The following is a 23,840-nucleotide window of genomic DNA, read 5'->3' on the forward strand; positions in this document are numbered from 1 at the left end:
ACGCCAGTGGCTTTAAAATTGAAGCGCTGCTCGGCAATAGCCCCGGGAAGGAAGCTGGCTAGACTGCTTCTCCTCATTTTTGATGGAGACGTGCCTCGGCTCAGATTTCTCTAGTGTCTGGTGGCTGTCGAACAACTTCCCCATGAGTCATGGATTGGTGATGCCGTTGCCTCCAATCAACCACCCAAGTCCACAAGTCAGCGGAACCAGGCAGACGTCCGTTGGCTCGCCAGAAACGCGGGGGTGGACCAAATGTCGTTTAGCACAAACGGTCAAGCCCGTTGGACTCAACGGAATTAAACTATCAGATAGACAACTGCGAGAACCTGGAGTTTGTCTTGGGGTTTGTGTGGGGGGAATGAGATGAGGTGAGGTTCAGCACAACGGACAAGGGTCTCCCCACACATCCACCATTCCGCAGTACGGGGTAAATTCCACGGGCGATCTGGCCAAGAGAGCTTGCCGACAAAATTCATCAAGATGGGCTGTTTAGTCTGGACATGCAGTAACAATGTTGGGGTGGCTAATAGTCTAGTAGCAACAGGGCGCTTCTTTCGCTCTTTTAGCCTCCTGCCTGTAAGTACCTTGCATTCTCAGGTTGACTTTGGCTCGCTAAGAAATGAACTTCGAGGAGTTCGAGGAGTTTACACCGGTTGATCCGCTTTTGGCAATTGGTGCCCTAGTTTCTGCTGGTAATGGGGGCGGAAGACAAACAAAGACGGAGAAGAACCAAAACAAGTTTCCGGACGGTCACGCCCTTTACGCATCGCGACAGAAGTCAATAAAAGGAAAAGGCCACTTCCGCATACAATTGTCCACGTAATGAATTTGATAGCCCTAGAACACTTGCCCAATTCGCAGCCACCAGTTGGGCTTTGTTAGTCGGGCAAACTAATGGGGCCGCTTTGTAGTTAGATACAGCCAGGAGGCGGACTTTGTTGATATATCCGTCTCAGTTCGTCTTAGTCCTCGTCTCGCAGCGGGAACCAGCTGCGTGACTTGCCTCGCAACCAGCTCGTACTTCGTACTCCCGCTGTTAGGGCTAGCGACAATCCGTCATGCAACCCGGAGAGATGGCCTGAATTATCGTTAGACTGCGGGGGAACATGGAGGCGAGGAGGGGCCAAGGTGGGCACCTGTCCGGGGTAAAGAAGCAAGACAAGGAGTGGGCGTTGTTGCGAAAAGTCGCCTCCAATGGGCGGCCGGCCGAAAGAACCGTTTCATGTACAAGTTCAGCCACCTGGTGGTAAGGGGGAGATAGTCGACGCAACTCCTGTCAACTATCGAAAGCAAGCGATCCAATGCCACCAACGTAGATTCAAAGCTGGGGGCGTCTATTTCTGGGGAGGGGGGGCGGACAGGGTTGGATCCCGTACGGAGTGTGCGAAGCTTCCGACAGGGTCTGACCGTACATTCATGGTAGTTTGTGCTGCTGATGCTTGGATGCGTGACGTGACTACGAGCATCTTGTCGGTGCCCTGCATGAAACTATATAGTCTCATGCCTCTTCCTGTTGTGACGATCCTTTCTTGTCTTCTTCCTCCATTCAAGCGCCTAATTGGCTTTTGATATACACAGCAGAGGTGAAACATCAAGTTACTGTTACACAAGTCAAACATCATGTCGTCGCCAACTGAGCAGCTGAATCGCCTGCACACCCATGACTGTAAGCGTTATGTCCTTCCTCTATTGGCTTTGAGTCAAGCTCTCTTGTCAATCTCAGTGCGGTCAACTAACACTCCTTGCAGTAGAGCTGGGAACAACTGATGCAGTCCAAAAACATATCAGCCGCAACGTCGTACCCCCAAGACGCGTCTCGCAGCGCCGACTCGACTTTGAACACCGGCGTCCTCGCTGGCTGCGTGAATGCATAGCTGAAGCCACCGGAGTGTTCATGTATGTGCTGCCCGGCATCGGTGCCATCACTTCCTTCACGATCAATGCTACAAACCCCATCGGCTCCACGGCCTTTGGCAGTCTCTTCTCCATTGGCTTTGCCTTTGCATTGGGCATTGCCTTTGCCATCATTACATGCGCACCAACCTCTGGAGGCCACTTCAGCCCGGCTGTCACCATTGCGCTGTGGTTTTGGCAAGGCTTTCCCCTCAAGAAAGTGCCATACTACATCTTCAGCCAGCTTCTCGGAGGTTTCATTGCCGCTCTTGTGCTCATGGGCATCTACCACCAGCAACTCGATGAGATGAAGCAAGTACTTCTTGCTGCCGGCGAACCTCTTGTTGCAAACGGTGCTCCAGCCAGTGTCTTGTGCTCGTTCCCCAACCCTGGCCAATCAATGGGATACGTATTCATGACCGAGTTCTTTTGCGATTGTTTCGTCGGTCTCATCATCTGGGCCTGCCTCGACCCTGCAAACCCCTTTGTCTCTCCATCTCTCGCTCCTCTTGTCATTGGACTGGCTTATGGTGCCATGGCTTGGGGTTTTGGAGCCAACACTCTCACCATGAACATGGCTCGAGACTTTGGTCCCAGAGTTGTTGCCGCCATCTTCTACGGCAGGGAGGCCTTTTCTTACATGAATTACGCTGCCATTGGAATCTTTACCAGTATCCCGGCTACGCTGGTTTCCAGCGCCTTTTATGAGTTTGTTATGCGAGATAGCCTGAGCGTCATTGGAACGGGCCATGCTGTCCACGCAGACGGAGATGAGGCCTTGGTGAGGCACATTACTAGAACTACTACTGTCGATGGCATTGAGGAGAGGAGAGGCGAATATAAGTCTTAGGTACCTATAGCTACGTAGAAAATTAATGACATATAGCTACTGAAATAGCTTCTTGAATAAGATAACTGCACATGAACACATTATCTGCCTTATACCTAAAGTGACATTACCGTGTACACAACTCATTAAATTATGTCTTCTTAGTTGTTGACTAAGCGCAACTAAACCTCCTCTTCCTAGTGCCGTAATCGTATACAAGTGGCATGGCGATATAACTCTACACACAACCCATATTCAAAAGTCTTTCCACAACATCTCAACCATGTCGTCAATTCTTGATGCTTATTCATCTAGACTATCTCAAAACAATAGGTTTCTTACTAAGATAACCCCCACCCTTTCCGTGTCATTAAGATTTAATGTGACGATCTGCCGGTACCTGCATTTCTGATTATTAAACATGGATCTCAGTATCACAGGGTTTTACCTCGGTCAAGAGCTAGGCTGGACTTGGCCACGCGATACTACTTCAAGACGAGCTTTTTATCAAGGGCATTTGCCTATAAAGGAAACAGGGGGATTTTCCTATTGCAGCTTGATCTTGTTCGGCGGTATTGCGAGATGCAACTGATGATTCTCGGATTAGTAATCAGTCTCAACCGTTCAAGTGAAGATATTCACAAACTATGGCAGCCGCGGATTTATCTGCCAAAAAATCTCAAGTAAAAGCTTTGTAAGATATTTATCGATCATGAGGCTACTTATAATGGTATTTGCCTTCATCAGCATTCTAGTTATTGGAGCCTCTCGTTGGCAAGCCATGGAAGAAGTCGCCCAGGGACGATTCAAGCACCCGATTCACATCCAAGGGCTATTGAGATCGATAACGACGTCGGGTGTCATTTCACTGTGGTTCACATGATTTCTCTTATCCATTTCACGTCTTTCGTGGGTGAGTTATGGACCTTACTCGTTTGGATGGGGTATAGGCCAAGATGCTGTTTCCACGGCCGCTCCTTCCTACTTGTGCTATCCATTGAGATAAGCTAAGCGAGCACAAAACAAGCGCACAGCCAGTTGAAGGAATATTTTCTCCCAATTCACTCTCGGCATCAATTTTCCGAGCTCCAAACATTCGCCATGGAGACTTATAATGATAGGTACTGAAAGCTTCTGGCCGGAGATGTGTGAGGGACTGCCACCACCATCGTCAAGTCCCCCTGTTCCAGCGATGGCAGCGATGGAAAGACAGTCAACTCCCTGTACATATTGCCTCAATCCAAAAGAATACTCACAGGTACTGACACAAACGCAGGGGAAACGCTTCAAGCGTTTGAAGACGAACGGCTCTCCACAAACAGTTCGGTCATGAGAGAGTCCCTCTATGGACCTTTTTATGCTCACCTGCCCAACGTTTACCTCGATTGGGAGCTCGAAGGCTATGTTTGCCGGGTTCTGGGGAGCAAATGCTATGGCCTCAAATTGCCAAAGCCAAGTAACCTCATGAAGCATCTCCGGAGTCCATACCACTTGGTAAGTAAAGTCCTTACGACTCGGATCCGTGTAGATTAGTAGTTTCCCTTATGATTTCTAGGGGATTCTACTGATTTATATTGCTATCTATGAGATTCTACTAATTTATACTGCTATCTATGGGATTCTACCAATTTATACTACTGATATATAACATTTACCGATATCCTCAAGAGACATGACGAGATGCGAGCTCCCCGACGGCAATCACCACCCCCACGGACAAATGATGTCCGTCAAAATACCAAGGCTGTACCTGATGAAGTGACAACCACAAACCGTCAATACATACCTACCTGCAGAAATTGAAGATATTCAAGCTAAAGATCTTTGGTCAGAAGTTTCTACTTCTATCCGTCAAAATACCAAGGCTACACCTAATGAGGCGACAACTCCTGTCGAACTTCTGAACACTCGATACATACCTAGAGTTATCGAAATCACAGAAAGCCAAACTGGAGATCTTCGGTCAGAAATTTCTACTCCGTCTAAAATTGAAGACAGCCAGGTTCTTCTAGAGGAAATCACTGCTACCGAAGCTTTGCTATCGGAAATTGAAGACAGCTAGGACGACATGCAATCGCTTTTGACTGTGTCTCCTAGTATCAATGGACAAGAGAGCGATGAGGGAAGTGATACCAAGAGCATGAAAAGCGTCATATATGTAAAGCCATGTGAGGTGCCCGATTGTGAAAAATGTGCTTTGGACTTCACAATGTTGTAGACCTATAATAGATACATGAAAAGCTACGTAAAGCGAAAATTTATTTGAGCAATCAGCTAGATAAAAGCAAGTGTGGTCAAATCAAATCCAACGCAAATCCACCTAATGATGTACGCCAATAATCCTCGTCTAAATTCCCACCACTCATATCTACCTCAGGGTCTATCTCTTCCACTAGATCTGTCTCTTCAATAGACTACGGCTCTGGAAAAAGCCCCAAGAACTTCTCACGATGCTCAGGGGATTGAAAGACGCCCTGGCTTCTGGTAGAGTGAAGCGCTAGGAAGCGGAGTGGTCCGGTTGGATACAGGGCGAGAGGAGATCTCGGTCCCAAAGCTGGAGGGGCATATCCCCAATGATCAGCCAATTCCCTTCGTCTTGTAAAAGTTCAGGGTCGATTAAAGAGCGAACAAAGCTTGCAAACGTTTCCATAAGGGGAGGAATCATCCAGTATGCAGGCAAGCGGAGGACAGAAACATCGAGACTGAGAAGATTTCGAACACTCACGAGTTAAATCACACGCCTACAAAGGGAGTAGCTGCTATATTTCCATTTCCCCAATAACTGCTACTATATCTTCATTTCTCTAATAACTGCTACTATATTTATATTCTCTAGTAATTGCTGCTATATTTATATTTCTCGAGTAATTGCTGCTATGTTTATATTTCTCGAGTAATTGCTACTATATTTATATGATAAAATCTGGGTGCTAGCTGAATACTAGTAGGCGTTCTTCTACAAAGGCACTACTCGATGAGTTAATTAGGTGCTTGTATTACTGAGTGTATATACTTATTCATTTTGCGGTCTCGCTTTTCCTGACCTTCCTTGGCAGGGCATAATGACGCGTGCTGATGAAAGAACACAAAGGTCGCATTTAGTTCAGAATTTAGTACCGTCTTCGACTCCAAGAAGCGGCATAGGTCCCGGTGGGAATAAGCGGCGTCTTGAACACGAAGATCGAAGCATGTGCGTGAGAGTTGAAAGGTGAAAGAGGAAAGGGGTGATGATCTGGGAAGAAAAGCTATAATAATATATCGAATACTGAGGAGCTCAATCACGTGCGAGCGGGCATTCACCTTGAAATCACAACGACAACAATGAATCACAGTTGAACCCTAAGCTCACAAGCGTGCAGCAGTGAATCATCTTTAATAGCAGATGTGTTCTATCAGAAGGCGTTTCCACAACGAGAGTAATCTCCAAGGTTAGTAATTTGAGTAAAAGAAGCTTCAAGATACTACGCCGAGGTGGGTGGTGCCTTTCGTGAGAAGTGTGGTGATGGTCATAGGCGCCTGTGGCAGTCAGTAGAAGAGAAGAAGAGTCAATTAGATGTAAACGTTCGAATATCTATTTCCATTTAGCACTCGATAGCTTTTTGCACTTAGAACTAGTGTAATAATCGCGGTGTATTTCTACAAACCCCTCCCGCGCACGAGGCTATATAACTATAATGGTTGTCGTAATCATATCTCATGCTGCCCATGCCCAAAGCCGGTCGACTAGGTTTTTTGGCTTCTCCTCATACTCTGTAGATTCATCTAGTTGGCGTCCAGTGTCAAGATCAATCTCTTTGGCGTGGCGGAATTTGGTCTTCTTGATAATCTTCCATCCGAAGAAGAGTCCGAAAAAGAGGCTATGAGAAAGTCAGTACTGAAGTAAGGAGAGAGAAGATGGACGTAAGAACGTACGGAGCCCCAATATATGATACTACAAAGTGTTCGCTGTCCCAGTGGCCGTGGATAAACGTACTGAAGCCGTTGAAGATCAGGACGATGATGAAAAACCCAAGACTGATATACGAGAGGTAAGGTTGGAAGCGACCACCAAAGGCCAATTCTTCTTTCCGGTTAATGCCTTGAGCACGAAGTGCTCGGTCAAAACCCATGTAGGCAATGCAAATACTGCACCAAGTAAATAGAGCAGCAGTTGTGACGAGGTTGGCGAACCAGGAAAAGACCTTGGCGCTGTCAGAGCTAACAGCCATGTAGGTAAGAGGTGCGAGAGCGCCCGTAAAGAGAACGCAGTAAATAGGAACTCCCCTCTTAGTGCATTTAAGCAAAAACTTCGGGGCTTGGCCACCTTCAGCGAGGGCAAGGAGATATCGGCTGCCGCTGTATAGCAACGCGTTTCCGGCCGAAGCGGCAGACACGAGAACCACAGCATTGATGATGTGAGGAAGCACCTTGATGCCAGCACGGCTAATACCAATTACCCAGGGTGAGCTGGCAACACCAGCACCGCCGTTTAGAAGCCTGTCATCAGTGTATGGGACAAGCACGCCAACAGCAAGTGTTCCAAGGACGTAGAAGAAGAGAATACGCCAGAAGAGTCGGTTCACTGCCTTTGGAATGTTGTGTCGAGGGTTTTCTGTCTCTCCTGCTGCAACGGCAATCATCTCAATACCCGCGAAAGCAAATCCAGCGTTGATAATGGCGTTGAAAAGTCCGAGGAAGCGTCCGGTGTCGCCACTGACGATGTATTCCACCATAGCTCCGGGATTCTTCCAATAGCTATACCAGGAATTCAGGTTAATCTTTTTGAATTTATAAACGAGAACAAGAAGAAAATTCCCAATAAAAAAAAGCACTTACCGGAATCCAAGTCGGTCGTGGGTTGGACCACCACCCAGATCGATGACAAGGGACAAGATGAGAAGGCCAACCAAAGCCACAATCTTAATGCAGGAGAATACGAATTCGACTTCTCCGAATACTCCCACATCGATGAGGTTGAATATGAAGATTAGAACGAGGATGATGGAGATCCATACAGCGGGCTATGTATATAATCAGCATTTTGATGCACTTTCGCCATAAGGGAATAACCACGAGAGTGACCACAGAAGTACTAAAACAGAGAAGCACCTGAGGACTTACCGAAATGGTGTCATTCCAAAATTGGATAACCGCAGCTGCGGCCGATATCTCTGCGCATACAGTAATTGCACAGTTGTACCACTGGTTCCAACCAACTGCAAATCCCAATGCCTCGTCAACAAAGCGAGAGCAGAATCTTGGTGTAGCACCAGGAAGTGGTATCCAAGTTGTCATCTCTCCCAGACATCGCATCTGAAGATGGAGTATGTTAGCATTACCATAACACCATCCCGCCAACCACAGAGCCTTATGTAAGGAGGAATCAGATGAAACTCACCATAGAGAATATAAAGACACTAGTAATTGAGTAACCCAACAAGAGAGACAGGGGACCCGCCTGGGCGAGGCCACCACCAATACCCACGAAGAGACCCGTGCCAATGGTACCGCCAATAGCATAGAATTGCATATGACGCGATTTAAGCTTTCTCTTTACCGTCTCCCTCTCCACCACTGGGATATTAACCACTCCCTCATAATAGGTTATATTGTTGATGGAGGCATGTTCTGACAAGTCGGATGGAGTTGCAATCTTCTTCTCGTCCATGGTAGTTGCAAGGATTGAAACTGTTTACTTGAGTGTTGTCGAGTATGAGTTTCATTGAACAACTCCATTCGTATATGTAGTATTTGAGAGGACTTACAAGGTCTTTTGAATGCCTGTTACTGTTATCACAAGAGTCGGTATCGTGAACTAGGATGATACGCATTTCCCGATTTTGCCGATGGTCAGGTCTCAATATGCCGACGAGCCATGCAGGCTGACCCACGCTAACATTCAGCGCTATAAGCAGCATTTACCGATGCCAGATGATTCCCAATGCCCGAAAAGACGGCCCCGATGCACCTCCAAGGCTGGGAAATGGGAAAGGGGAAGCTTTTATATACAGATAAGGAACGCCGCCATGGAACTGGCCTAGTTTTGTGGCTTAAGACTTGGTCCCAGTGTGCAGCAACTGTGTTTGCATATATCGCTTGGCTTGAACAATGACTCCTGTACTATTGGAAGACCAGCCTGTAAGTCTCGGTTTTGCTCGAATACCCTGGCCCATTCTTATCTACTATTGACTTAACTTGGACTGACTGTTCGCCTCTAGGTCTGGAATAGGTTAATTAGATTTGAAGATGTTAATGGTCAAGAGAGATACGGTGAACCTATTGACGATGAGCTCGATGGTACGATGCATTACACTTTGATTCCAAAGCACGGGATAGTTACAGGCATTTGCTGCAATAACTAACATGGGTTTTTCGTTTAGTTGGAATTGCTTTACACCGTGGCGAAGACGTATATGCTAGGATTGTTCGAGCCGAGTCAGCTCTAGACCTATCCGCCGCCCTATCAGAAGACGTTGTGCAAGTAAAAAGGGTCAGCGGCGAAACCTATAACTGCCGGAACGTGGATCAGCTTTGTTGACGGAGTAACAGATATTGGCACCGCTTAGACCAGAGGAAGCGGGTACAATACGATGCATTGGACTCAATTACCGCGAACACGCCGTAAGTAATTGGCAAAACTCTGAGGAATAAGTTTTACATCTAATTTTATTATAACAGGCAGAAATGAAGTTGTCAATTCCCAAAACCCCGACAATGTTTCTCAAGGCAACAGAAACAATCAATCACCCTTCAGGCCACATCGTTGCCCCTCACTGCGCAGATCTACACGACTGCCATTTGGACTACGAAGTGGAACTCGCAGTTGTCATCGGAAAGACATGCAAAGATGTCTCCGAGGATCATGCCATGGAATACGTGCTAGGTTACATGACCGCCAACGATGTCACCGCACGGACACACCAGAACGAAGTCTCGCAGTGGGATCGCGGCAAGGGCTTCGACGGATTCGCACCAATCGGACCAGCTCTCGTTTCGTCAAGGGTCATTCCCGACCCGTCGGTTTTACAGCTCCAGACCGTCCTCAACGGACAGGTGATGCAGCAAGGAGAAGCGAGTGACATGATTTTCACCGTTCCCAAGATAGTGTCGTTTTTGTCTCAGGTAAGGAAACTAAGGAGAATTTACATGGTGTGTTTGCTTACGATCAGCTATAGGGCTGCACGTTGCAAAAGGGGACTATTATTCTGACTGGGACCCCATGCGGAATTGGTGTCAGCCGAAACCCGCCAGTTCGGCTCGTCGAAGGCGACGAGTTGTTTGTAACTATTAGTCATGGCCTTGGGTCGCTGACAAACCCCATTGCGTTCAAATCATCGAAGCATAATGGACACCTTATTGAGGCGAGAATTTAGACGTTTCTCTCACGAGCGTACACGTACAGGTGATAGGACAGTTAGGAACTTTGGTTTAGAGTATTTCGACGAATAGAGTCGAGTTGGAAATCTAGAATAGCATTACTATGTAGGCGTTATTGCCCAATATAGCTGTCTTTCGCAATATCTGATATCATCTGCTCCCAAGTGCTAAAGTCTGCTGCACCAGGAAATGAAAATTGGTTATCCTCCCAAACAGTTGGCCAATATATAGAGCTCATGTCCGAGGACATGGCCGGAGATTCCAAGTCTGGGGGTCGTATACGCGCAGAGCCATCTACAGTGTTGGTTCTGGTGTTAAGAGGCTCAGCCGGAGAGCCAGATGTATAAACGCTCATCGAAGTACATCTGGAATCTCTGGCCTTTGCAATACAAAGCTCAATTACCTTAAGCTCCGCCATACCAAATTCGTTTAGCCAGGGGTCTTGATGCAGGTTTTCGCAGTATGCTTCCAGGTCTTCTAGGATAGCGCCAGCCTGTGACGAATGAGGGTTTTTAACCGCAATGATTCCTAAAATCATTGCACTGTTGAATAGATTGTGGGCTCCAAAAGCCCATCGCAGGTTGTCTGCAGTCGTGCTATTCATTGTGCGAAGCCTGATTTTCAAATCTGCCAGCGCTGATGACATGCATGCCTCGTGGCTCGACCGAAATCGATCCGTGATGGACTCCCGGAGTAAAAATGGCCGATGCAGGATGATTCTTGCAAAGTGGAATGATGTGTGTAGGTAGAGTCGGTGCCATGGGAGAAATGGAAGGGCCTCGTCTCCTCCTGTGTCCGGGTTTTCTAGGCTGAAATACGGCGGTAGCTGTTCACTCCACATGACCAAGTCGGCATCGAGCTGAAGAACAGCTTCGTAGCTGGCTCTTTCTAATCCAAAACATTTCTCCTGAATCTTGCCAATGACCTTGGCAAGTCGATAGAGTAGGAATGACAAGACACTGGGCGTTGGTAGATTAAGCGGCTGAGGAACAACGCGAGCAGCTTCTTCGTCCTCCAGGTCATCCAGCCACACGTTCTCAGCCTCGTGTGTTAGGCAAAATTCGTCATTGATAGCATAGGGTCGACCTAATGCGAGGGATATCATACGGTCGATGGCGTATATATGGCTCCAAAGTCGTCTCCGCTGCTCAGTGCCTTTCCGCGACATTCGCCATCTTTCACCGTCAACCTAACACATGTGAGCTTCTCTCGTGTCATACACAATATTGGATCGTTGAAATTCTTACATGCATTCCTTGGGCTTGTCCCATTCGTGAAGCAAAGCCGATGGTCAGCCATGATTCTGAAACTCGTCGAGTATGAAGAAGATAGCGAGTGACTAGAAGTCCAGCCCGTACAATATCTGTGCTTTCTCCGTAAAATGATGGAGCAATAACAATTGCTCTCCTGGCTGCCCACTGTAAAGTATCTCGTCAGCCGCTGGGTATTTGCTATATTCACTTGCACCAGGATCAGTAAATACGTACGTAAAACCTTAGAGATGCCTCTTCTCTCTCTCGCTGAACATCCAGTGTTAGACGCGGTGGAGTGTCCAGCAACACTCCGAATGCCAGTATTATGAATAAAAGTCCCAGCCAGCGAAGATCAACGTTGGCCAGATCGTCAAATCCAAATCGTCTTCCCCAAAACTCGTCATAGCTGCTCCTAAAGGTCGCCTCGTGAACAGCATCCAAAGACCAGTTCACCTCAGCCAGGAAAATGTTCACCAGACGATCGACTGTCGACTTTTGACGGGGCAACAGACCAAGTAGGTCCCAAACCTGGGCAAAAGAGCTGGATTCATCTCGAAAAGACTGCAGCGTGTCCCGACCCCGTGAGATTCCTGACGGGAGATCATGGCCCTCTTCGCTCAGTATTCTTGCCGCTACTTGGTGTCCAAAGTAGGAAGAGCCGTAAAAGGCCCTTGAACCCCTATTTGCGAACAGTGACCCCAAACGAGGACTGATGGGTGTCTGTATGATCCTTCTCGGTCTTGGTGACCATGGCTGGGTGATGGCAACCACATGGGGGGTCTCAGAAGCCTTGGAGACTCCATTGGTCGTAGAATCGCCGCACAGGTGAGCAACTCCACGCTGCAGGCAGCGGTTGCACGGCTGATTACGATCGCACTTCTGCTTCCTCAAATGACATTGCGTACACGAGGTGGGTTTCCGGCCTCGTCTGCTGCCTCTACTGGCCGGCTTTCTCGGTTGGACCACCACAGCGTCCGTCATCTCGGGGTTTCTCCACATACACAACGGGGTTCCGGTTCCGAGGGCGATTGTTTCTGATAAAAAAGCAGTGTCGGCAATTAGAATATTGTTGGCGGGAAGGAAGATGAGCTGTTGTGTCTTGGAGGCGAATTTGCCGATATAAGAGTCTTATGACTAAAAGAGGCCTGCTCTAGATCTGGGGTTTTTTTCTGGGGGATCTGGGGAAGGATCCCCGTTCCTAGGGATAGCTCGGACGATTGTGTCGCCAAATCACCAGCTGAGGATGCTTATTGAGTCGGGGAGTTGGGGAAGCTCGACGCCATTCCGCAACCTCCGCAGGGCTTTTTGGAGAAGGAAATGCGAATGCGGAGAAAAGGTTGGCTCCATGGAGCGCCCGTTTTCAGCTTGGCCACAGGAAGAAGCCGGCACATGTACGTAATCAATCGCTTGCTGTCAATTGCTGTCATGGACAAGACGACAATACTACGGGATGCTGGCGAGAGAAGGAGAGAACGCGAGAGAGAAGAATCGAGCATACTTCGGGGGGCTTGCTAGCTATTTGCACAGTGATATCGAGTCAAATCATACGTGGAATATTATTTTGCGATCCATTTTCCCAAAAGGGTTCGCGCAGGATGACAAAACAATCACTCAGAAACCCATGATTCCACCAGCATTGAACCAACCCATGCAGCCAAGTCTATGTTACAATGCGTCATTGGATCATTCAACCCTTGCAACCGATTGATTTCAACTCGTACTTGTACTATCAACTGCCGCGCAAGTGACAAACATCAAGCAACCGCGCTCTGAAGACCACGGCCCATGTTCCATACCTGGGTTGCGGTATGCATACATGCCCTTGTCAAAGGTCTGACGCAATGTCTTATCCGTAAGATCGCCCTCCACGATATAAATCTCCTCAATGAACGTATGCACAAAGGGGCTTGAAGCCGGGTTTGTTGCGCCGGGTTGCCATCGCTGGAGTAGTGTTTTGCGACCAGTTGCTTTGTCCTCGTTTAGAACCAGCTCCTCGATTCCTGGCGAGCACTGCCGCCAGGTGGAGCGCGTTGTGGGATCATGGAATTCGAACTGCTCCATTGTCGGGATTGGTGATGATTGTCGCGTTTGCTTTGTGCCAATTGGCTTGATTGCGCAGATACAACCGTTGAGACGTTTCGTGATTTGCGTGATCGCGTGAACAGCTCTCCAACCCGACTCTTTCTCTTCTTACGGTAGCATCGACAGCCACCTTTTATCACCAGCTGATATGAGGAGAAGCTGAGTGGAACCGCCGCTGTCGGTGAATGGGCGATTAAGCCGATGCCCACACTGGGCGCGCTATTGAAGCCTCACTATGGAGCAAGACAGAGTACTAGAATGCGCTATGGAGCAATAGATTGGAACTGTGGAAAAAGCCGAAAAGCCGAAAGACATCAAAGCTGGTATTACTTCGCCTCTATCATGTCAAGCTTGTTCTTATCATTGCGTGGATAGATATTTTGAGAGTACTGACTATCATTGACAAATTCCAAGTGGCGATAGGCAAACAGTTATTCGTCAGCTATTCAACAGAGCGTTCAACGACGGTCTAATTCTTCATTAGCTGTACAGAGCCATTCCCCAAATCAACTTTCATCTTCCGTCAAAATGGCATCCACCGCTCGCAGCATTCTGAAGAAACCCGTCAAGATTGCTATTGTACAGCTGTTATCGGGCCTTGACAAGGCTGCAAATCTGAAGCATGCTGCTTCTCAAGTAGCAAAGGCTGCCTCGGGAGGATCCAAGATTGTCGTTCTCCCAGAATGCTTCAACTCACCCTATGGAACCGATTTCTTTCCCAAATATGCAGAGACCTTGCTGCCTTTGCCTCCAGTAAAGGAGCAAGCCCCTTCTTACTATGCTCTATCGGCAATGGCAGCAGAGAATAAGGTGTACCTAATTGGAGGCTCGATTCCTGAGCTCAACCCTTCTACAAAGAAGCATTACAATACCTGTCTCATATTCGGACCCGATGGTGCCTTGTTGTCGATTCATCGCAAGATGCACCTCTTTGACGTCAATATTCCCGGCAAGATTACCTTTCGGGAATCTGACGTTCTCAGCCCAGGCAACAAGGTCACTCTCGTCGATTTCCCCGAATATGGAAAAGTCGCTATTGGTATTTGCTACGATATTCGGTTCCCTGAACTTGCAACTATTGCTGCTCGCAAAGGAGCATTCGCCCTTATCTACCCTGGCGCGTTCAATCTCATCACAGGCGCTCTTCACTGGAAGCTACTGGCCCAGGCACGAGCCGTCGACAACCAGATTTACGTGGGAATGTGCAGCCCTGCACGTAACCTGGATGGTCCCTATCATGCCTGGGGCCACAGTATGATTCTCGACCCAATGGCTGGTGTCTTGGCGGAGACTGATGAAGGGGAGGCTATCATTGTGGCCGAACTGAACGAGGAGAGAATTACGGAGACACGCAGAAACATACCTTTAGAGACGCAGAGGCGATTTGACGTATATCCTGACGTTAGTGAGGGCAAGGTGGCATATGAGGATCCGGATCTATTGGGCCAGATCCGTAACTAATAAGAAGAGTCGATAAGTCGAAATTTTACAAGCCGTCTATATTCTTATTTTCCCCTGATTTAGACATGCTGCTCCGAGGATGTGATTCATTCTGATGCATGCCACTGACAACGGATGTCGCAAACTAGGCCATTTATATAGATGTATAAGTTCAATTGAAAGAAATATCCTGTCTAACTCTATACCGCGTGTACGTTCTAAATGGAGAAAAGCAATCAATCGGTCTTATAGCATCTAGTTTCCATCTTCAAGGCGTCCATGTGCCTTCAAATAAGCCGCCTCGACTTCTTCCTTATCGTCATCTCCAGGCAATTTAACCACACCACTTCGCGTAAGCCCACGGTACTTTTCTTCCTGAACCTTGCCCAAAGTGCTCTTAGCCAGCTTTCCTCCTCCCAGGCCATACAGCTCCTGGAAGGACATGATCATGGGCCGCCACTTGTCGGGATCGATACGGTTGGGATATCCCGGCATCCGAATCGAATCCACAACATGAGTTCGAAGAATCTTGAGCTCAATGCAGACGATGACGCCCTTGAGATCCGGATAGTCCTTCATGACTTGATGGGCCTCGGCTAATTCGCACTCCATCTGAACAGGACATTCCAAAATTCGACGCGGGCGAACAAGATCAGATGTCTGGGGCGTGAGGTCCGCGCAGGTCCATTTGTCCTTGACATAGCGGTATCCTCTGTCCTTCTTTGAGTCAGAGACATTCTCGGTGCCAGTTGTATCGGCCAGCAGGTTGACATGGCGAGCCATGCTGTCGTCGGGAAGATTGACGACACATTGGCCAGTTCGAAGAATGTTGATTGGTGTCTTGCTTTCGGCTGCAAAGCCAAGGATGCATCGATGTCCCAGCCAAAACGCAGAGGAGATGGCACAGATGTTTTCAGACCCATCTTCGTTCTTGGACGAGACAAGGACAACGGGAGTGCCCCAATAGAGGATAGCCGGGGAGATGATGGAGTGTGACATGGTCAAAATAGTTTAGAGTGTGGCAAATTATTAGATGTTTGAGTTGTTTGATCGAGTCAGGGAATAGAGAATTAAAGTAGGAGGGATCAGGGCGTTTTAAGCTGTGGTGTTTGTCCTTTCTATGACTGCGCTTGTTGTAGTGCTTGTTGTGGTGAATAAAAATTGTCGAAACTGAGAAGAAAAGCACTGTCTTATAATCATTTCAAAATGCCAACTTTACTATCTGTCTCGGTTTTCTTCGTAAATAATACCCTTGAATTGCTTTCAATGCTTATCAACTGTCTTATTGCCTGATTTAGCACTCAAGCTTGAATGGCCATATCAAAAGCAATCCAGCTCCGTAGTGGGGCCATGACCGGCAACGGCTGATCTAAATCTGAGCTCCGGCAGATTCCTTCCGGCAGCTCATTTCAATAGTCTAGCGTAAAGCTGACTTTTGCTGGGTGTCGCGGAGATGTTCTTTTTCTCCCGTAAGTTACTTCGCGAGCAACAGCGGAAATGCCGCGGAAATGCTTCATCTATCATTGCGGCTTTGTGTGAGCAATTGGGTGTTCACCTGAACTCGGTGAGCCTTGACGACCGGGATAAATAGCACCCTATTGGTGGATAATTGTGACTAGGTTTGAACAATTGAAGCAAGTTGTATTGTTTATGTTGCTTGAGAGTTGAGCTTTTGCCTTTAGAATTTTACGAACGCTAGGATTGCGATGACGACTGTCAGGACAACTCACTGTGTTAGTACTTAGTAAGGCTGCTTCCAAGATGATTGCATGAGTAGAGAGCAATTACGCAGCCGAAAAAAATTAAGATGATAATAGCAATAGAGAAACTAGTTGAATTCATTTCCTCCAAGGGTCATAAGGGTCATTATTTGAACATATTTCACTGAAACTTATGGAAACTTGGATAATGTAGGGTAGGATATTTGCCGTGTCGCAAGGCTGGAGACTCTCAAAAGTGTGGCTAATACTGTCGGTGGCTGGTGCTTCAGCCACAGCGGCCTGCACAAGGCTGCAGATTGGCTTAGGCAAAGTTCCAAAGTGAGCTTCTGCCAGCTGAGCGATCGTCAACTTTCACAGCACCTTGACCCTCGTGTTCCCACCGTCAAAATGGTAAGAATCTGTCCTTTATTATGGCGAAAATCTGCTCATTTATATTCTACAGGCTCGAAATTCGGAAAAGGCCCAGTCTATGCTCTTCCGCTTCCGCGAAGCGCAAGCAGCAGACCTGGGCATCATCGACGCCGGACGAACTCGCCGCCCCAAGGTCATCACCGAAGTCGACTCAATCCCGTCGTGCGAAAGATGGCGTGGCCAAGTGCTCAAGGAGATTTCGCGCAAGGTCTCGAGGATCCAGGACCCCGTGCTCAGCGACTACCAGATCCGCGATATCAACGATGAAATCAACAAGCTGATGCGGGAGAAGCACATGTGGGAGGTACAGATACGGAATTTAGGCGGGCCGAATTACATGAGAGGAGGCGGGAAGATGTACGACGAGCAAGGCAGAGAAATACCGGGCGGAGGGAAGGGCTACAAGTATTACGGACGAGCCCGAGAGCTGCCCGGCGTCAAGGAGCTCTTTGAGGCGGCCCAAGCGAAGAAGCAAGAGGACAAACCACTCGAAACCAGCAAAGACTTGAGGAAAATTGTAGACGCAGCGTACTACGGCTACGCTCCCGGCGAAGAGGACGACGCCCTGCTACAATACGAGGCAGAGAAGGAAAGGGAGGCGGCGGAGAATCTCGTCAAGACAGGGCCTCAGGGAGTCCCCGACGGCTGGGAACCATTACCTGGGGATAGTGGGGATGGTCATGGGTGGGCATTGCCAACGATAGAGGAGGTTCAGATGGAGCTTCTCGAGAGAAGAAGACGGAAGCTCCTCGACCAGCTTTAAGTCGACATTTCCTTGCACGGCTTGGGAATACGATGGAGGTTATTGCATACGAATCGATGACGGAAACGCAATGCCTGGTATAGGAGTACCGCCCGACAGAAATACGGGGATGCCAGCATTCAAGACATTACCGTCTAGGCGAATCCTTTTCTGCGTCATGGTTTTATGGGAACTTGGACGAGATGTAAGCCCTACTGATTCGCTACGTGCGGGCTACTGCTAGGAAGCAAGTATCGTATCGCACCGGCATTTCAATACCCGCGAGTGCTTGGTTGTCTGATCATCTTTGGCAAGGATCTCAAGGACGAAAGGGAAAGGGAAGGGTCAGTCGGCGCTGTGAGCTTGGGAATGGGCGGCTGTTGCGATGCAGTGGAGATAGGAGATGGACTGTCTTTGACGATGTGGGTTTAAGATGCTGGCTATGATAGATGGGCAAAGTTCGATGGGATCTTGATGGCGTTTTAGGGGAACTGTCTTGGCTGCATTTTGGAATTTTGATGCGATTTTCCTTTTCACTAGCGCAAGGGGAATCATACCGCTGTGTTCTCGCCACTGGAATATTGATTAATTGCACGTGCCTTCATGTTGTCTATCTATCTGACCAATATTGGCGGGCTGGTTTGGACAACTGCTTGATAAGGTGGACTGCTCAGCTCCGACCATAAGCTGCCAAGTCTCGAGTACAAAGTGCCACTGTAAGCAGCGAGTTGCTGCCGATGCTAAAAACGGCTCTCGCCTAGCCGAAGCTGACGCGTGGACGGAGTACAGAATACATTGAGAGGATGGCCGATGCTTGTGCTCTGTGCTGTACGTGTACGAGTACTCGTACGGCATATTCGTGCCTAGCACAGGCTGACCCCCGGTGAGATGAATGTCTACCGGAACGGTGGTGGACATTAAGATGACCTAATATGGCCTCGCGGTTGAGTTGAACCGAGTCTCACCTGGCCTTGAGTCGCCGCCAAGCGAGCAGCGGTGCAGAGTACAGACCAGACGCAAAATCACATGTTGATCCATTCAATTCAATAATTGGATCGCGTTTGTTCAATGTAACTGTACCACCTGGCTAGGTACGAGTACTCGTACATGTATCGAATACTACAGAATTGGTACTTGCGTAGTCCTAAACCGGAGCATTGCCTGGCTGAGAAAACGATGGAGCCCTTGTCGGATTTGGCCGGCCAAGCTCACTGCTTATCGCTATCGGTACATGTACCTATTCTTGTACAGAGCACTGATACAAGTTTTCCATCTCTTAGCTTCCTCTTTCTCCCATCATGTTTTTAGCCATCATGCCCTTTCCGCCAAGTTTTGCATGTCAACCTCAATTCTTTCCACCCCCATGCAGGCCATGTGCAAAAACGGTCGAGCCGCCAAAGACGTGCATTAGCTTCAGGGGCAACGCGGGCACTGGCCAACCACGGGAGGGGGCAACTGCAAGGGACCCATGGCGCTAGAAGACGGCGGACAACGTTCTTTTTAGTGGGCGCTAGCGGTGAGGTGAGGGAGCTCGTTCTTTGGCTGGGTGTTTGGAGGAGGGTCTCCAGGGCTCAGGTTTGTTTTCTTGGTGCTCGTACCTGACATGCGCATGTACAGTAAGCAGCAGCAGTGAGGGAACAATGCCATCCAATCCATTGATGTTCATGTTGCTTTAATTGCCCGCTCGGGCGATTTATGCGAACCGGCAACATTTGATCCATTCGGGCTTCTATTCGCTGTTCTATCATCAGCAGCTACAAGGCATCTACTAACGTACATGTACCTCATCCAGGACGGACAAACTCCCCAACCCACCCCCTGTTCGGCTCTGCACAGACATTGACCACTGTTTGTTTGTTTATGTCTTTGCTCTTCTTTTCTTTCATCCTTTCCTTTCATCCTCGCCTCTGTTTGCTGCACTACAAAACAAAATGGCTCGAGGGATGCGCTTTTCAACGTTCCCTGCGTGTCGCCATCGTTGCAAATGGCATAGCGCTGTCTAGCGCGCGGAGCTGCCCCAGAACCCCCTGGCCTGCCAATAGCGCCAGCATGTCGCCGCTTCATTTTGCTGGTGAACACCAACAAATTGCGAGGCGCGATGCCACGATCCACCAACGTCTGGTCCAGAGCCGGGGGCCCTCCAGTACCTGTACCTGGACGAATCACTTGTGTGGGTGCGTAGGTACAGGTACTCGTACAGGCATTTGCTCAACCCTGGCCGGGCTAGGCGGCACGTCAATTCGTATCCTCGCTTCCCCGTGCTCGACTCGTGGAGAGCATCCAAGCCCATCTCGACCAGTCATTTCTTTGCAGCCAAGGTACTGGTACGTGCGCCCGCTGGCACCTGGACCTGTACTCGTACTGCAGGCACTGCGCTGGCCAGAGGTCTGGTCGCATTGAAGTGGACGGATGCTGCTCTCTATCCATTCAATCGGCGCTCGTCCCTGGGTCTGTACCTGTACCTGTACCTCCACCCTTACCTGCTGGTACCTTGCAGCCTTGGTGCTTGTGCTACCGCACGCTTAGGGTCTGGTAGCGTTAGCAGACAGTTCGCCTGGGCTGGACTCAACCGCCTCCTCCCCTCTTCTGTTTGACATCAATCAAATCTCTGATCGACCGGCGACGGCCTCTGAGACTTCGTTTTTCCGTCTCTATTTTTGTATGCTGAATCTGCGGCTGGTCGCGCGCTTGCACATCCCTCGTTTTTCACTGTTGCCGTCGCCTGTGTCACACTCGACACGTCCGTTCCTTTTCGCATTTCCTCACCCAAACACAAGATCCACGACGACGAAAATTTAACACAATAGAGCGTGTCTACGAACATACCGCATACGAACCACGAAACCCTTGTACTATACCGTCCTGTTCTACTCTACGCTACTCCATTCATTGCCGTTCTATTCTATCCCTTCCTGTTGAACCCCGGACCACACACTACATACTGCTGGGGTTGAGGGGAGCCTTTCCATCTGTTCATGGCACCTTTGGGTAGCCAGGGCGGAGACGGAGACCACAGAGACTGCAAAACAAGCAGGTGATTATTCATCGGGAGGCACCGACAGTGTTGATCAAGTCGGGTAGCCAGTCGTTGCAAGATGGTGTCCTTTTTTGGCCTCAGGTTCGGCAGCGACAAAAAGAAGTCCCAGTAAGATGATGATTGCCTTTGCTTCCTCCCATTTCTAAAGCCATCCGGCTTCCCTTGCAACTGACTAATATTATTCGGCACAGGAGCAAGCAGTCCGACAAGAAGCAAGTGGCCCAGCAGCCACAGCAAACCCCACGATGGAACGGCAACGGCGATGACAGCTTCAAGTTCCCGAAGCCGCAACCGCCATCCTCGCGACCAGGCACCTCCACCTCGAATGCCCGAAACCTGGGCTGGCGTGCGACTTTCAAGGGCGTGCCAGCGGCGTCATCCATGGTTGATCTATCAGTACCTCGGAAACCCAGCGAGAGCAGCCTGCGCCATGGCATTGACGGTGCTGGCTTCAAACCCTGGATGAAGCCTAACGCGAGCATGACGAATCTTGCTGTACCGGATCCTTTTGGAGTAAATGGCAGCGGCCGGCCGGGGATGCCATCACGGCCCGCTGGCTCTAGGCAGTCGGAGTGGGTGAATCCTCTGGACGTTCATTTTAACAAGAAATCTGGAAGTACTTCGAAATCTTCCAACCGTGCCAGCAGCGGTGGTATCCAAGCTGTGGCGAGCAAGAGCCCGTTGAGTAAGCCTGACTCGAAGGCTGAGCCAGAACCGGAGCCGGAGCCAGCCAAAAGAGCCTCGGGTGGCTTGGATGGACTTGATGATTTCGGTGAACCTGGGCCCGACGTTGGAATCCGTGGTTCTGGATATGCTGGATATCCATCTCCTCCTCAATCAGTCGAAACCGAGGACCAGTGGCCCCCGATGGCTTTTGCAGGCGGAGACACTGGGGCAGAGACCGACATAGAGGCAGAGGTGGAGGCGGAAGCGGAGGGAGAGGTAGAAGTCAGCACAAACGAGTTGCAACAAAACCAATTCGTCGCTCCAGGATTCGCCAACGGCCCTGGTCCCACGATGCTGCCTAGTCCGTCATCGTCAACATCACGCAAGAGCGAAGATAAACGAGCGTCGCCTGTCGTTAGAAATGTTCAAGCGAAGCGAGACACGCTGACGTTCCTGTCACCACGGAGGAGGAGCTTCACAATGGCCATTGAGGCAGACGACCTCGAGAAACACCGGCAGCAACAGCATCCCGTAGAGGGTCTTACCGGCAACTTTTCTAATTTCGATTTCGGCGACGGGGTGACGAAGCAGCCCACCGTGGCTGTTGGGACGCTCGGCTTGGAATTGGTGGAGAGCCCGATTCAAATGAAGGGACCACATCCATTTCGAGAAGTTGCGAGAGCTGACGAGGGAGATGTTGAGGGAGCCATGAATACTCAGGATGCTGTAAGTGCGGAAGATGCGGAAGATGCGGAAGATGTTGCTAGTGATGGCTTGACTGAGCCAAGTGAAACTGCCTCTTTGGTATCGCCCATGGCGTCTCCCATCGGCTCTCCTATGGCATCGCCCATGGCATCACCCGTCGCATCACCGAGATCATCACCCAAGCAACATCAGGTATATCACCAGGCCCAGGAATCAGTCGAACAAAACAGCCCCCAGCGGCTCAAGGTGGCGATTCCCGACGAGGACTCGCAGTCCCTATCGACAAATCAGCCACTCCCATCTCCTTCTGCTGTCTCCGCTGGCATCGAAAGCCCTCGGCAAATCATCCGGCGACCATCCCAGGCGAATATCGAGGCTCCAGTCGCACTGGCCTCAGTGTTGAACCCATTCCCGCCATCTACGCCACAAGGCTTCAACACACGAATGACGTCTGATTCTCGTTCTCGTTCTCGAGGCCCTCCACAGCCGCTACAGCATGCTACACTCTCCAGCCTCGTGGCTCGCATGGAGACGCCTACACAAAGCCCCCGAAGCCCATACGGGCCTGCTGCAGCAGATGAGGACACTTATGTGCGTACGTACGAGGTACCTCGGCCGCCCATGGACCGTGTGCCACTGAGCCCCTTTGCTGCCAGAACGCCCATGGAAGGAGAGTTTCCTGTCATGAAGGGTCTTCCCCGAGGACGACAGCCTCCCCGCCCACACATCCTCCCTAGCGAGTCTCCGGAGAGACAGTCCGAGGAGCGGAGCCCTCGACCATTTTCCAAGTGGGGAGGCTTTGGCCGTGACCGCTCAGAGTCAAGAAGCGCTACGGTGCCAATGCCACGAACCCCCAAGGGCCAACGACCGAGTTCGCCAACATGGTCTCTTTCCACGCCAACGTCGGATGTAGCGCCACGAATCCCCAGCCCGACGTTCCCATCGCTTGAAAAAGCTATTTCGGCATCGAGTGAAGACTTTGCCAAGTCGTTTGAGATATCTTATGATGCTCCTCCGCGTTCGCCTCTCGCGAACGAATTCACCATCAACGATGTGCCCAGCCCCAGCATGAAGCCGAGCCCCGTCATACGCGTTGAAGCAAAGAAGGCGCCTCCACGACCAACGCCTTCACCCATCAACTTGCCGCCGTCACTTATCAGGGATAAGGGCCCGTTGACGCCGAATAACCTGTATTCTCCATCAGGATCGACATTTATCTGAAAAAGTTTTCCTTTTCCATTGCTTTTTGTCCCATTTCTTTTCTTACTCTCGCTCTCTCTCTCTTTGTCTGTTTTGTGGGTGATCATTGGGTGTACTTAACGACCGTGTTGACATGGGATGATGGAGTAGGATTTTGTTTGTGATGCTTTTTTGCAAGCGTTGACCTTTATATTTCATTCACGTCACTCGTTTTTTTTTTCTGTCTGTACAGAAGTTTTATAGATAATTGCCAGCTGGACTAGTATTTGAAGTCGATTGCCGCAGAGATTGTCAGTCTACTTTTAGGAAGGGGTGATTTATTCTTTCTCCCCTTTTTTCTTCTTCTGAGAAAGACTTGTATTAGTATGCCTGGAGGATTTTGGCGCACGACATGTATATGCATGGGATTTTTTGAAAAAAAAGGAATTATCTTTTTCTTCTTAACATTGTATCCAACAAAGTCGTCATGTGTGCTAAATACGCAAGATCATCCCGAACATACTAA

General features: G+C 49.3%; 11 protein-coding genes across 11 annotated transcripts; 7 read left to right on the plus strand and 4 right to left on the minus strand.

Moving 5' to 3' along the window:
• Positions 1-1,620: 1,620 nt before the first annotated feature.
• Positions 1,621-2,743, plus strand: M431DRAFT_92358 (hypothetical protein; the record flags this gene model as incomplete). The annotated part of the gene is made up of 2 exons (XM_024924344.1): positions 1,621-1,666; positions 1,749-2,743. 2 exons carry the CDS (start codon positions 1,621-1,623, stop codon positions 2,741-2,743), a joined length of 1,041 nt encoding a protein of 346 aa, XP_024771574.1.
• A 1,171-nt stretch (positions 2,744-3,914) lies between these two features.
• Positions 3,915-4,784, plus strand: M431DRAFT_8205 (hypothetical protein; the record flags this gene model as incomplete). The annotated part of the gene is made up of 4 exons (XM_024923112.1): positions 3,915-3,945; positions 3,999-4,216; positions 4,391-4,496; positions 4,555-4,784. 4 exons carry the CDS (start codon positions 3,915-3,917, stop codon positions 4,782-4,784), a joined length of 585 nt encoding a protein of 194 aa, XP_024771575.1.
• A 1,572-nt stretch (positions 4,785-6,356) lies between these two features.
• On the minus strand, positions 6,357-8,369 carry M431DRAFT_539674 (hypothetical protein; the record flags this gene model as incomplete). Its single annotated transcript, XM_024921051.1, has 6 exons — positions 6,357-6,579; positions 6,635-7,456; positions 7,538-7,722; positions 7,823-8,014; positions 8,100-8,267; positions 8,352-8,369. The coding sequence occupies 6 exons, from the start codon at positions 8,367-8,369 to the stop codon at positions 6,417-6,419; spliced, it is 1,548 nt and encodes a 515-aa protein (XP_024771576.1). The 3' UTR covers positions 6,357-6,416.
• A 440-nt stretch (positions 8,370-8,809) lies between these two features.
• Positions 8,810-10,074, plus strand: M431DRAFT_92045 (hypothetical protein; the record flags this gene model as incomplete). Its single annotated transcript, XM_024924324.1, has 6 exons — positions 8,810-8,839; positions 8,920-8,998; positions 9,082-9,191; positions 9,251-9,322; positions 9,380-9,823; positions 9,877-10,074. 6 exons carry the CDS (start codon positions 8,810-8,812, stop codon positions 10,072-10,074), a joined length of 933 nt encoding a protein of 310 aa, XP_024771577.1.
• Positions 10,075-10,190: 116 nt separating this feature from the next.
• M431DRAFT_498182 (hypothetical protein) lies at positions 10,191-12,312 on the minus strand (the record flags this gene model as incomplete). The annotated part of the gene is made up of 3 exons (XM_024917671.1): positions 10,191-11,267; positions 11,326-11,496; positions 11,566-12,312. The coding sequence occupies 3 exons, from the start codon at positions 12,310-12,312 to the stop codon at positions 10,191-10,193; spliced, it is 1,995 nt and encodes a 664-aa protein (XP_024771578.1).
• Positions 12,313-13,041: 729 nt separating this feature from the next.
• Positions 13,042-13,392, minus strand: M431DRAFT_92549 (hypothetical protein; the record flags this gene model as incomplete). Its single annotated transcript, XM_024924373.1, has 1 exon — positions 13,042-13,392. One exon carries the CDS (start codon positions 13,390-13,392, stop codon positions 13,042-13,044), a length of 351 nt encoding a protein of 116 aa, XP_024771579.1.
• Positions 13,393-13,667: 275 nt separating this feature from the next.
• M431DRAFT_229706 (hypothetical protein) lies at positions 13,668-14,892 on the plus strand. Its single transcript, XM_024913629.1, has one exon. The coding sequence runs from the start codon at positions 13,942-13,944 to the stop codon at positions 14,872-14,874; it is 933 nt and encodes a 310-aa protein (XP_024771580.1). The 5' UTR covers positions 13,668-13,941; the 3' UTR covers positions 14,875-14,892.
• A 202-nt stretch (positions 14,893-15,094) lies between these two features.
• Positions 15,095-15,852, minus strand: M431DRAFT_533284 (hypothetical protein; the record flags this gene model as incomplete). The annotated part of the gene is made up of 1 exon (XM_024920885.1): positions 15,095-15,852. One exon carries the CDS (start codon positions 15,850-15,852, stop codon positions 15,109-15,111), a length of 744 nt encoding a protein of 247 aa, XP_024771581.1. The 3' UTR covers positions 15,095-15,108.
• A 1,109-nt stretch (positions 15,853-16,961) lies between these two features.
• Positions 16,962-17,748, plus strand: M431DRAFT_484839 (hypothetical protein; the record flags this gene model as incomplete). The annotated part of the gene is made up of 2 exons (XM_024916230.1): positions 16,962-16,964; positions 17,017-17,748. 2 exons carry the CDS (start codon positions 16,962-16,964, stop codon positions 17,746-17,748), a joined length of 735 nt encoding a protein of 244 aa, XP_024771582.1.
• A 1,696-nt stretch (positions 17,749-19,444) lies between these two features.
• Positions 19,445-20,475, plus strand: M431DRAFT_229729 (hypothetical protein). The gene has a single exon (XM_024913630.1). It carries the CDS (start codon positions 19,588-19,590, stop codon positions 20,125-20,127), a length of 540 nt encoding a protein of 179 aa, XP_024771583.1. The 5' UTR covers positions 19,445-19,587; the 3' UTR covers positions 20,128-20,475.
• A 347-nt stretch (positions 20,476-20,822) lies between these two features.
• M431DRAFT_92906 (hypothetical protein) lies at positions 20,823-23,356 on the plus strand (the record flags this gene model as incomplete). The annotated part of the gene is made up of 2 exons (XM_024924416.1): positions 20,823-20,872; positions 20,956-23,356. The coding sequence occupies 2 exons, from the start codon at positions 20,823-20,825 to the stop codon at positions 23,354-23,356; spliced, it is 2,451 nt and encodes an 816-aa protein (XP_024771584.1).
• Between the last annotated feature and the right edge of the window lie 484 nt (positions 23,357-23,840).

This window comes from Trichoderma harzianum (assembly GCF_003025095.1).
Source record: "Trichoderma harzianum CBS 226.95 unplaced genomic scaffold M431scaffold_11, whole genome shotgun sequence".
Taxonomy (NCBI): domain Eukaryota; kingdom Fungi; phylum Ascomycota; class Sordariomycetes; order Hypocreales; family Hypocreaceae; genus Trichoderma; species Trichoderma harzianum.

Excerpts from the sequence above, each read along its gene's own strand:
- M431DRAFT_229706 (XM_024913629.1), top strand. The coding sequence starts at position 13,942 with ATGGCATCCACCGCTCGCAGCATTCTGAAGAAACCCGTCAAGATTGCT.
- M431DRAFT_229729 (XM_024913630.1), top strand. The coding sequence starts at position 19,588 with ATGTCTTTGCTCTTCTTTTCTTTCATCCTTTCCTTTCATCCTCGCCTC.